This window comes from Macaca nemestrina, chromosome 6 (genome assembly GCF_043159975.1).
Source record: "Macaca nemestrina isolate mMacNem1 chromosome 6, mMacNem.hap1, whole genome shotgun sequence".
NCBI lineage: Eukaryota > Metazoa > Chordata > Mammalia > Primates > Cercopithecidae > Macaca > Macaca nemestrina.
Window position 1 is genome coordinate 30,907,617 of NC_092130.1, and position 11,908 is coordinate 30,919,524.

The following is an 11,908-nucleotide window of genomic DNA, read 5'->3' on the forward strand; positions in this document are numbered from 1 at the left end:
GCCTCCCTCTGAGGCCTGGCACTGAGTCCTGGGGCTGGGTACCACAAGCCTGCTTGGGTGCACACTCAGGACATCGAGAAGGGCAGATGACCCTCCAGGGGTTTCTAGAAACCAAGGCTGGAAGAAAGGGTCTCCCTCCTGGTCTCAGATGGCCAGGAATGGGAAAACCAATGACTGTTGCTGGGCCCATGCCTGACTCCTCACAGCATCTGCCAGGAGACCCCAAAGCTCCCCTCCCCACTGTGAAGGATCTGGGGCCCCCACAAGGACTGGCCTGGCTCTTTGGTCTCTGCCAGACCAGCAAGGAGGCCCAGCCTGGCTCGGAGCTGTTTGTATAAAGTCTGAAGGAAGAGCAATGAATGACTTAGGAGACGGAGTTCTGCTCCCAGCTCTGGCACAATCGCACTGTGCGAGCTGGGGTAGGACCCTCCCTTACCCAAGTCTCCTTGCAGTGAAATGGGTGGGAGGAGGGGGCCAGATGATGGGTGAGGACCCGTGTCGCTCAGACTGGGCTCGTGCTAAGATGCAGATTTTTGCGCCGCTACTTCAGCATCTCTGGGGCCGGGAGCCTGAAATCTCAAGTACAAGCTCTGCAGCTGGAGCCGGGGAAGCTGACAAGTAAGTCCTGGCTTGGGGAGGCAGAAGTGAAGGGTGTGTATTGCCAGCAGGTAAGGAGAATGTGTTGGTTTCAGGGGTCTCCCATACCCCAGGATCCATCTTTTAATTTGCCACTGTTCTGTGGATATGGGAGGGTCACCCCAGTTGCATGTCTGTGGGACCCCACTGCTAGCAACAGCAGAACGCGTGCAGAAAGCCAGCGCAGAACACAGCCAGGCTGCCCCGCCGATGGGGCTGGGGCCGGGACAGCCTGCGGTGGGGGCGGGGCCCTTGTTGCCTGAGGAGGTATTTTCAGAGTCCCCCTCCCTCTGGAGTTTCCAACGATAGAATAGAGCCCTATCTAGTATTTGACCAAATATGGTGGCATCTCTCATGCTCGAAGCCCCAGCCAGCGTCTCAGTTATGCTGTGGAAGCCTGCCCCGGACAGATTAATCTTGTGACATTCAGGAGCGCCTCTCACCCTGCGTTCTTCCCCTCAGACGATTCCTGTAAATGGCCAAGACCGGCCCTCAGCACGACAGGGCCATCCTCAGTCTCTGTTCACAATGCCCCTCCTCTGTCCTCCTCACATTCCCTCCCGCCATTCCTACCTCCCTGGGTGGATGTGCCGGCTCACGTCGGGCTGGGCTGTTCACTTGAGGTGAGAGACACTGGCCAGAGGAGCTGGTCAGTTGAGCATGTGATTCCAGGACCTTTGACCCTGGGGTCATCTGACCTCACAAACTTGTGGCCTGAGTCTTGGAGGCCTAGACCTCTCTCAGCAGCCAGGAGGGTGGGCCTGAGGGGGTTGAAGGGAGAGTCAGTAGAGAAATGAGAACTATGCTACCTCTAATGCTAATTAGAACAGCTAATGTTTATAATAATCATTATACAATTATTTTATAATAATCTCTATAATAAACAGCTAAGTGTTTATTGAGCACTTACTATGCGCTAGGTACTGTTGCCGGCTATTTAACATAGGTTATTTCCTTCATTCCTTCTAGCAGCTTTAAGAGGGTGCCATGATTCTTCCCATTCTAGAGAGGTGGGAACTGAGGCTCAGAAAGATTTCAGGAGGGAATGGGCCAGGCCACCTTCTATTTCTGGGTACACCCACCATTTTACAGAGGAGGGAACTGTGGCTGACAGTGAAGCTCACATGTAGCCACACAGGCTCTGAGAGTGGAGACCACCCCAGGAGGGAGAGTGCTGTGTCAGGAAGGCCAGAATAGTCAGCCATAAGTCCTCATGGATCTGAAACTTGGCCTGAGTGAGGGCATACAGCTTCAGAAATATGTTCACAGCAGGCTGAAATTGTGCAGAAAATATCCCAAGAAAAACAACATGGGGTGGTGGATAGAACCCTGGATGGGAACAGGGTGGGAATAACAGCTCTGACACCTCTAACTCACTGTTAATAGTGACAAGTCCCTTTCTGGCTCCAGCCTCAGTTTCCCTGACTGTGATCTAGAGGGGCTGGGCTTTGGTCTCCTAGGGCTGCTGAACTCACCTGGGGCCGGCAGAGGCTGGAGTGCCTGAGGCTGTTTCCCTGGGAGATGGGGCCTGTGTCCCGCTTCTGGCCAGCACAATTTGAGAACATTTGCTCTCCTGACCAACCAACGGCCCATCCCTCCTCCACCCTCAACCCCTTGCCATCCCCAAAGCAAACGAAGCTGATTGTCTTAGCTGGCCCTGTGGGTGCTGGCTGGGCGGCCAGCCGCAGGCCACAGGCGGAGGTGCCACCAGCCAGAGCCCCACCAGACACACAGGGCATTGTCCCTCGGTCAACAGCCCCTGGGCACCTCAGCCCAGCTCCTGGCCTGCCCCCACACCCCTCACTGTCTGCCACTGCGCTAGGCTCAGCCAGCTGGGGGCCCAAGGCTCCCAGCTGATGATGAGCCCACCCACTCACTCCCCCAGCAGCCCCCAGTTGAGCTATAATTGCTTCGCTCCATCCTGCTGCTGCCATTTTCTCGGCGGCATCTGGGGTTCCGGGCGGGCAGCAGCTGCAGGCTGACCTTGCCGCTTGGCGGAATGGACTGGCCTCACAACCTGGTATGTGGAGCTTCCCTGCCGCACCCCCACCCCTTTTTAGAGCCCGAATATGTCAGTTTTTCTTTCCTATTGATTAATGGCTGCCTCTGTTTGGTTTGGAATCTGCAGAGGCAACTTCTCTGTCTTCTCCCCCAGGACTAGAAAGAAACAGAGACTGGTCACTGTAGCCATGGCCAGCAGTGCAGGCTCCTGAATGGGGCTCAGCTGGGGCACACTGAAGCCTTTTCAGACCAGAGGCGTCTGGGGAGATCCCGGCAAACTCAGTCAGCGGGGTTTTTCCAAACAGACCTGGCTTCTGAGGTCCTGGCTGTGTGACCTTGGGCAAGTCCTTCTATTTCTCAGAGTCCCATCTGGAGAGTGAGGGAGGGGGACTTTGATTCTATTGAATGTTTCTCCGAGTGGAGAGCCAGAGTTTAAGAATGCCCTGTGAGAAACTCTGATGAGAGAGCCTATTGTTAGGGAGACATTTTTTCTGCACTAGAATCTAGGACCAAAAAGGAAGAATTTAGCAACTGGAATCTCTGTTGCAGATTTTGTGCCAGCAAATACCTCTGCTAAGAGGGGCTCTGCTGAAACTTGTTTCCTAGAGTCAAGACTTGCTGGGTAGCCTGGATAAAGCAGGCATGGGCCATAGGGCTGTGGGGCTGTGAGCTGAGGCATAGAGGGAACATATGGAGCCTATCTCAATTTAGGAGGAGTCAGAGGTGCCTCCATCCTGGGACCTCTGTCTCACACGCAGGCACTGTCCCTTCTCTCTCTGGATTCCTGGGGAGTCTGGGTTCTGCCGGGCCTGAGTCCTCTTCCTTGTGAGCCAAAGGCTTTCCTGATGCTCTGGTGCTGGGAGGGAGAATTGGATGGCAATGGGTGGGGTGTGTATGTGTGAGGAGGGCTTGGGGGATGACTGGAAGAGGGAAGGCTCAGGGGAGGAGGGCAGTGCAGGTGGACAGGACGTCCTTAGCCCACAACTTGCCCATCTTCCCAACTTCATCTCATCTCTTCCTCCCACTCACTCCTAATCAACATTCCATTCCATTCAGCAAAGGTTTTCTTTCTCTCTTTCTTTCTTTCTTTCCTTTTCTTTTTTCTTTCTTTCTCTTTTCCCTTTCTCTTTTTTCTTTCTTTTTCTTTCTTTTCTTTCTTTCTTTCTTTCCTTTCTCCTTCCTTCCTTCCTCCCTCCCTCCCTCCCTCCCTCCCTCCCTTCCTTCCTTCTCTCTAGACGGAGTCTCGCTCTGTCGCCCAGGCTGGAGTGCAGTGGCACAATCTCTGCTCACTGCAAGCTCCGCCTCCCAGGTTCACGCCATTCACGCCTCAGCCTCCCGAGTAGCTGGGACTACAGGCACCCGCCACCACGCCTGGCTAGTGTTTTTGTATTTTTAGTAGAGACGGAGTTTCACCGTGTTAGCCAGGATGGTCTCGATCTCCTGACCTTGTGATCCACCTGCCTCGGCCTCCCAAAGTGCTGGGATTACAGGCGTAAGCCACTGTGCCTAGCCTCAGCAAAGTTCTTAACCAGTTCAAACCTCCTCTCTCATCTTCCCCCAACCCACCCCTCCCACCCCTGTAATACTTCAACTCCCTCAGCCCATGCCTGCCATGCCTCACCTGACAAGTCCCTTACCCAGAAAAGTTTCCCAGGCCATTGTCCCAGCACAGCTAAGCAGGAGGCCCCACTCTTCTCCAGCCACACCCTGAACGGGCCCATCCTGGACTTGTTGCTAGTGAGACCTGAGTGTTTGTCTTCTTGTTCACTGTCTTCCTTCTCAGACATAAATGACAGAAGGGCAGCGATGGGGACAGCCATTCATTTACTCAGCGAGTGTTCACTGAATGTACCACGCAGACACGGGGGATATGACAGTGTGTGGAAACAGACACATGCCCCCATGGAGTCCATGCTGAGTTGGGGGCAGACACATAAAAGAATCGTACATACAAACTATAAGACTGAAGTCATGCAAGAGGCGTGTGGGTTATGAGAGCCCAAGAAAGTCCAGAGACATCCCTAAGAAAGCGGCGCTGAAGCTGACACACGAGGGGTGGGAAGGTGTCCAGGAGGTGAAGAGGCAGAATGCTGCAGGCAGAGGCAGTGCAAAGTCCGTGTGGCAGGAGGGAGCATGCTGAGAGTAAGACTGAGAGAAGACCAGAGGCTGGAGCACACAAGAGAGAGGAAACGGGGTAATCTGAGGAGGGAGAGCTGGGGGATGGTGGGCAGAGTCAGACTTGAGCCTGGGAGACCCCTAAGAGCAATGGGAAAGGACCATGGATCCCAAGTCTTGGCCCAGAAAGAGACTTGGCTCTCCCACCTTTGACCTGTGGCTTTCCTCCCCAGCTGTTCCTTCTTACCATTTCCATCTTCCTGGGGCTGGGCCAGCCCAGGAGCACCAAAAGCAAGAGGAAGGGGCAAGGGCGGTCTGGGCCGCTGGCCCCTGGCCCTCACCAGGTGCCACTGGACCTGGTGTCACGGGTGAAACCGTACGCCCGCATGGAAGAGTATGAGAGGAACATTGAGGAGATGGTGGCCCAGCTGAGGAACAGCTCGGAGCTGGCCAAGAGGAAGTGTGAGGTCAACTTGCAGCTGTGGATGTCCAACAAGAGGAGCCTGTCTCCCTGGGGTTACAGGTAGGCTGGGCAGTGGTGGCAAGCTGTCTTTGGGGGGCGGGGGCCTTTCCCACGCCCCAGTCATTGTAATGGTTAAGATCTCAGATTCAGAGGTCTGGGTGCTTGGGTTCGGATCCTAGCTCTGCCTCTTACTCGCCTGTGAGGCTTTGGGCAAATGGATTAGCCTTTCTGGGCCTCAGTTTCCTCAATGTAAATGGAGGCAATAGTAGTACCTACTTCAGAGTCTTATTAAATGAGATATCCATGCAGAGCACTGCCCTTATTGTTCTTCGAGTCTCCGTGGAAGTGCCTGCAAGGCTTTCCCCAGATGTCACTTCCTCTGCTCTGTGGGCCTCTGACGCCCTTCTAAGGTGTGGCACTTCCATGCAGTGTCTCATGCTGGACCTGGGCCTTCCCAGTGCCGGCATCAGAATCACCTAGGGATTCCCACGCCCAATCCAAACCTCCAGCAGCGAGGCCCAGAAAGTACTATTTCTTATAGCTCCACGTGGTCAGGGCGCACAGCAGGCTGTGATGTGGGAATCAAGACCCGCTGCCCTGGATAACGATGGCAGCAGCGTCCTCTCTTGGTTGTAGCTCTGCTTCCTTGCTCAGTGCCTAACCCACAGAAAGGACCAAAGATGAATGGGTTGACCCTGAGGTCCTCACTCACAAACCCAGGCCAGAGATTTTTCAGCCACATGACATACACCCTGAGACTCTAGAATAGCACTGTTCATCAGAACTTTCTGTGATGATGTGAAGCCAGTACGGTAGCCACTAGCCTCATGCGCCTACTGAGTACTTGACATGTGGCTACTGTGACTGAGGGATGAACTTTGATTTTTTTATTTTTTGTTTGAGACAGGGTCTCACTCTGTCACCCAGGCTGGAGGACAGTGGCATGGTCTCAGCTCACTGCAGCCTCTGCCTCCTGGGCTCAAGCAATCTTTCCACCTCAGCCTCCCAAGTAGCTGGGACCACAGGCATACACCCGCATACCTGGCTAATTTTTTTATTTTTTATTTTTTGCAGAGACAGGATCTCACTATGTTGCCCAGGCTGGTCTCACACTCCTAAGCTCAAGCAATCCACCTGCCTTGGCCTCCCAAAGTGCTGAGATTACAGGCGTGAGCCACCATGCCCAGCCTAATTAATTTGACACATGAAACTAGTGGCTACTGCATTGAACAGCGCAGCTGCAGAATGTGACCGTTGGAAGGGTCGGTAAAGATCCTCCAGAATGGAGCTTTTCACATCTGACTGTGCTCATGCATCACTCAGGGATCTGACAAAAACAATGCAGCTTCAGATTTAGGAGATTCTGCATTTCTAGCAAGCTCCCAAGCATAAGGTGATGCTAATGCTGTATGTCCACAGGTCCAGTTCACCCACTTCCTTGTCCCGTATTTAGTAGATGGGGAAACCGAGGTGCAGAAACGAAGTCACAAAGCAAGTCCCTGTATGCGAGGCTCCATGAGAGCACCAGGAGGGAACTTGCCTGCTTTGTTCATCAGTGAACACCTAAAATCTAGGACAGAACTGCTCATGTGGTGAGCATGTAACTGTTGAATAAATGGAGATTAAGTCAGAATAGAACCCAGACCTCCTGACTTCCTTGCCAGTGGAAATTAGGCATCAATAAAAATAATCCACATTTTATTTCCGTGGATTAAGTTTCCCAACAATATAAACACAGTGGGGGTTGGGCAGGCAGAGGGAGGCCTTAGGCTACTTCACGATCCCCACAGCATAACCTAGTACTGGGGTGGGCATCTGGCTGCATGAAAGAAGGAAGCTGGGTGACTGGTGACCTTGAAGCTGGATAACCTTGGGGCTCTCAACTTGCCTTCCACGATCTTCAGTTTCCTCATGTGGAACACGGAGTTGATTACTGCCTTTCCTCCAGCCCAACACAGTCTTGCTGTGGAAATTAAAACTTTGATTAGGAAAGGCAGGTGTGTGGGGTATGGGTGATGACTGGCCCTTTCTTGATCACCTTCCGCTCTGCTCTTTCTCCTGCTCCCTACAGCATCAACCACGACCCCAGCCGTATTCCCGCAGACCTGCCGGAGGCACGGTGCCTGTGTCTGGGCTGTGTGAACCCCTTCACCATGCAGGAGGACCGCAGCATGGTAAGCGTGCCGGTGTTCAGCCAGGTGCCTGTGCGCCGCCGCCTCTGCCCGCCACCGCCCCGCACAGGGCCTTGCCGCCAGCGTGCGGTCATGGAGACCATCGCCGTGGGCTGCACCTGCATCTTCTGAAGCACCTGGCCCAGAAGCCAGGCCAGCAGCCTGAGACCATCCTCCCTGCACCTTTGTGCCAAGAGAGGCCTATGAAAAGTAAACACTGACTTTTGAAAGCAAGACTTTGGGTTTGCTTCTTGTGGCTTCGAAGTCAAAACCAGGGTCAGGGTAGGAGGTTCCTGGGAGGTAGATTTCAGATTAACATAAAGGAGGATTTTGCCGGGCACGGTGGCTCAAGCCTGTAATCCCAGCACTTTGGGAGGCCGAGGCGGGCGGATCACGAGGTCAGGAGATCGAGACCATCCTGGCTAACACGGTGAAACCCCGTCTCTACTAAAAATACAAAAAGAAATTAGCCGGGCGTGGTGGCGGGCGCCTGTAGTCCCAGCTACTCCGGAGGCTGAGGCAGGAGAATGGCGTGAACCCGGGAGGCGGAGCTTGCAGTGAGCCGAGATCACGCCACTGCACTCCAGTCTGGGCGACAGAGCGAGACTCCGTCTCAAAAAAAAAAAAAAAAAAAAAAAAAAGGAGGATTTTTCGTCACTCTGAGTTCTCCAAGGTTCTGAGTTTCATCACTCTGAGTTCTGAGGTGGCCTATTAGAAAATAATGTGGTCACCTCTACTACTTAGGGATATCATGTGTTTCCTTTATTTATTTATTTTGAGACAGGGTCTTACTCTGTCGTCCAGGGTGGAAGTGGCCCAGTCACAGCTTACTGCAGCCTCAGCCTCCCCAGGCTCAAGGGATACTCCCACCTCAGCCTCTCAAGTAGCTGGGACTACAGGTGTGTGCCACTCCACCAAGCTAATTTTTGTCCTGTTTGTAGATACGGGGTTTCACCAGTTGCCTAGGCTGACCTTCAACTCCTGGGCCTCTTTGCAGATCAGACTTCTGCCCGCCTCAGCCTCCCAAAGTGTTGGGATTACAGGAGTGAGCCACCACACCCGGCCCATGTGTTTCCTTTTATTTGGGGTGTAAGTCTATATTTCAACCATGTTAATGTGACTTGGTTGCTATAACCAATGTAGGAGTTAATAAGAGCTAACTCTACTCACTTAAGGGTCGCTGGAAACAAGCTCTTTTGAAGCGGGGAGCTCCCCATCTCTGAAATTGTCAAGTTAAAGCCAAGCTTCTCAAAGGTATTATGGAGCAGATGCCTGCTCTGGTTGGAGGAGATGATCTGAAGTATTTTCAGCTCTGAGATTTCTCTGCAGATCAGACTTAGACCCAAAGAAAGGCTTCCAGGTTGCCAAAGAGCAGGTGCTTTTCACCTGGGACTGTGCATCCTTGAAATTTTTATGTATGTACTTTTTCGGAGCTAAGGATTCCTGGTTTTGAACAGACACTCTTAAGTTGAGAAGTGTCATCATTCTTTCTTCCAGCCCTGTCCAAATCTCCTGGGAGCATCAGAATCTCCTGGAGGGACTGTTAAAACAGCTTGCGGGGCCCCACATCTAGAGGTTCTGATTCAGGTGGAGGCTGATACTTTGCATTTTTTTGCAGTGTTTTTCTTGCATTTTTAATATATAAATGATTGTTTCCAGGTGATGCTGGTGCTGCTGGTCTGGACACTGGCTTATATTAAGATACTCTGCTGATCAAAAATGGCAGTGTGCTGGCTTACTCCTGTCATAACAGCACTTCGGGAAGCTGAGGCAGGCGGATTTCTTGAGCCTCAGGAATTTGAGACCAGCCTGGGAAACATGGCAAAACCTCATCTCTACAAAAAAATACAAAAATTAGGCCAGCATGGTGGCATAAGCCTGTAGTCCCAGCTGTTAGAGAGGCTGAGGTGGAAGGATCACTTGAGCCTAGGGAGGTTGAGGCTGCAGTTAGCCATGACAGTGCCACTGCACTCCACCCTAGGTGACAGAGTGAGACTGTTAAAAAAAAAAAAAAAAAAAAAAAAAAAAAAAAAAAAACAAAAGCCAAAAACAGCAGTGTGGACTGATATATCCTAAAGTCCGTGCTGTGCTGACTCGTGACCCCTGGATGCAATTCCCCACTTCCCCCTTTGTCCCCTAGCAATTCAATCCTCCCCCTGGGCCCTCTAACCCCTGCAGCAAATCCCAAATCAGCTGTTCTAGGGCCTAAAAATACCTTCTCTCCCACAAGACAGCTGAGGGGCTCAGACTATATTCTGAGGGTAAGAATAGCTAGCACTTTAGAGTTAGCTTTAATAAAAGGGCCAATGGCCCAGGACAGGAATACTTGGCTTGGCTGCTCTAACTTTAGTGCTTAAAGCAGTTTTAGCTCTGAACGTCTTAAGGGTCTAATTCATGAAAGGCCAATGATTAGGTATGTGCCTGCCTGGGGTGGTAAGTAACTTACCTTTTTTGGTATTGTTCTAGAGTGGATACTGGTTAAAATTACCTCAGGAAGCTTCGGCTGGGTTCCAGACACATGGAAAACAGACTTCCTGTGCTAGCGCATGCTGATCCCTTCAGCAGCCGCTTCTCCACCCTTGGGGCTGCTCTCCAGGTCTTAAGACTTCAGCCCCACATGAAGGGCCCACAGCTTCCAAGCCCTTTCTGTGGGGTGAGGGTGTGGGAAGAATTGAGCTGCAGGAGGGTTGCTTGTAGTCCTGGGAGACCCTAGGTGCTCTGGGGCCTAGGGGCTGGTGGGGAAACCCCTCATTGTGGTAGGAGGGGGGTGTCTTACTTCTACCCAAGCATCAGGAGCCCCCAGATGCTCCATAAACACCAGCTAGCTTCATATGGATGATGCCTTTTCCTCTTTCTGGGCTTTAGATTCCTCATCTGTGAAATGAACAAATGGGATTTGGGGATCTCCAGGGTCTTTTCCAGGCTTACCATTCTGTGACTTAAAAGCTTAGCCTTAGTGGCTGGGATGGCCACTGGCGGAGCTCTGAGTCCCAGCTGGCTCTTCCCATGCTCCCAGTTTAAAGGCAGCAGCAGGAAGCTCAGATCCGTTGGAGAGCTGGCTCTACACAGCACCCTGGAACTTCCTTTGGTTTGAGTCTCAGTGTGTTTCATGTTTGCTTCCTCTAGCGAGAAGCTCGCACTCCACAAGACAGGGGCCTTATCCCTTGCTCAGTGCTGCACCTCCAGCACCTGGCAGTGTCCAGTGCGCATAGGGGCGCAGTGTTTGGTGAATGAGTGCACAGATGCCTCTAGGGGGAGCCCAAGATCTGCCTCCTGCTTCCCTCTATTATGCCTTCATAGGTGGGTCAGAGCAAAGAATTCCTTACCAACTTCCCTGGTCCGCCACTGCCAATCACCCACCCCCATTCTACCCTCTACAGCTGCCCCTTATCCCCCAAATTTTGCTTGGGTCACTTGCTCCTGGAGGCAGAGTTCCCATGAAGGGTATTAAACGTCTACTACGCTGCATCCAAGACTGAGGATGCATGGCCCTTTTCCTGTTTTGTTTGGCTGTCTTTGCAAATGCTCTCTTCTTCCAGGGGTCCGTGAGCTGCTGGGGGCTTATGTCCAGGCCTGAGAAGGCTGGGGTGAGCCCCAGGGCAAAGGCTTCCTGTTGGTTCTCATTTCTGGAATCTGTCCTTTCCTCCCTGCCTCCAAGGAATCAGGTTTGGGCTTGGGGAGGCAGGGAGTGTGGGCATTTTGGCTGGCTTTGGTTCTGAGCTGTTTGGGCCTATTCAGGTAAAGGACGTTTCTGAAGGACATAGCCAGTTCCAATGCAGTCATGCTTGGGCGTGGAGCCAAAGCCCAGCCAAGGACTGAGGATCGAATGTTAACTGCCTTGATTTGTGTCTTCTGTGCACATATTCTCTGTAGGGATGCAAGGGAGGGGGTAGTTATCAGGGATACGTTTTGTATTGTCCAGTGCTGGGTCAATATCAATTATTAATTACACCATGACAGTGCATGCCATCCTCATTTCAAACAGACCATGAAAAGATGCCATTACACACTTTGATTTCACTGGACTTGAGAGCCCCATTTGCATGTGGCTGACATTGTGCCTCTCTCTCTCCCATACCCTTTCCCCCTTTGACCTTGAAGTTTGGGTGAGACCACTTCTGCTCCAGGGATAGGACCTGACTGCTCTAAGCCAATCAGCTTAATCTCACACCCTCCCTGCCTGCACCATAGTTACTGGTCTTGTATCTGAATCCCAAGCCAATCAGCATGTAGCATTCCCTTGACCACAGGAATTGGTTCAGGGGTGGTCCAACTGGCCAAGCCCCAAATCTGGTTCACTGCTTATGAGAGAAGACCTTCTCTTCCTGGGAGCTGTTGGCAGCCATCTTTGACCACGAGACAAATCACGGAACTGTGAGATTACACAGTGCTCTATGCCTAGACTTTAAAGCCATGATAACAAAAACTTTTTATTGCTTAAGTCAATGTTTTCTACTACTTCATCAAAAGCCTTCTTAGTTGGCTGGGGGCGGTGGCTCACATCTATAATCCCAGCACTTTG

General features: G+C 52.1%; 1 protein-coding gene across 2 annotated transcripts in view; it reads left to right on the forward strand.

Moving 5' to 3' along the window:
• The window catches only part of LOC105466888 (interleukin 17B), a 32,375-nt gene extending 24,403 nt beyond the window's left edge, over positions 1–7,972 (forward strand). The window contains exons 1-3 of one of the 2 annotated variants that reach the window (XM_071098232.1): positions 369–618; positions 4,986–5,275; positions 7,287–7,972. In XM_071098232.1, the coding sequence (XP_070954333.1) occupies positions 5,139–5,275; positions 7,287–7,518 (369 nt within the window). In that variant the 5' untranslated portion in view covers positions 369–618; positions 4,986–5,138 and the 3' untranslated portion in view covers positions 7,519–7,972. Of the gene's footprint in view, positions 1–368; positions 619–4,985; positions 5,276–7,286 lie in introns of those variants that run through there. The other variant, XM_071098233.1, reaches the window with a different exon arrangement.
• The last annotated feature ends 3,936 nt before the right edge of the window (positions 7,973–11,908 follow it).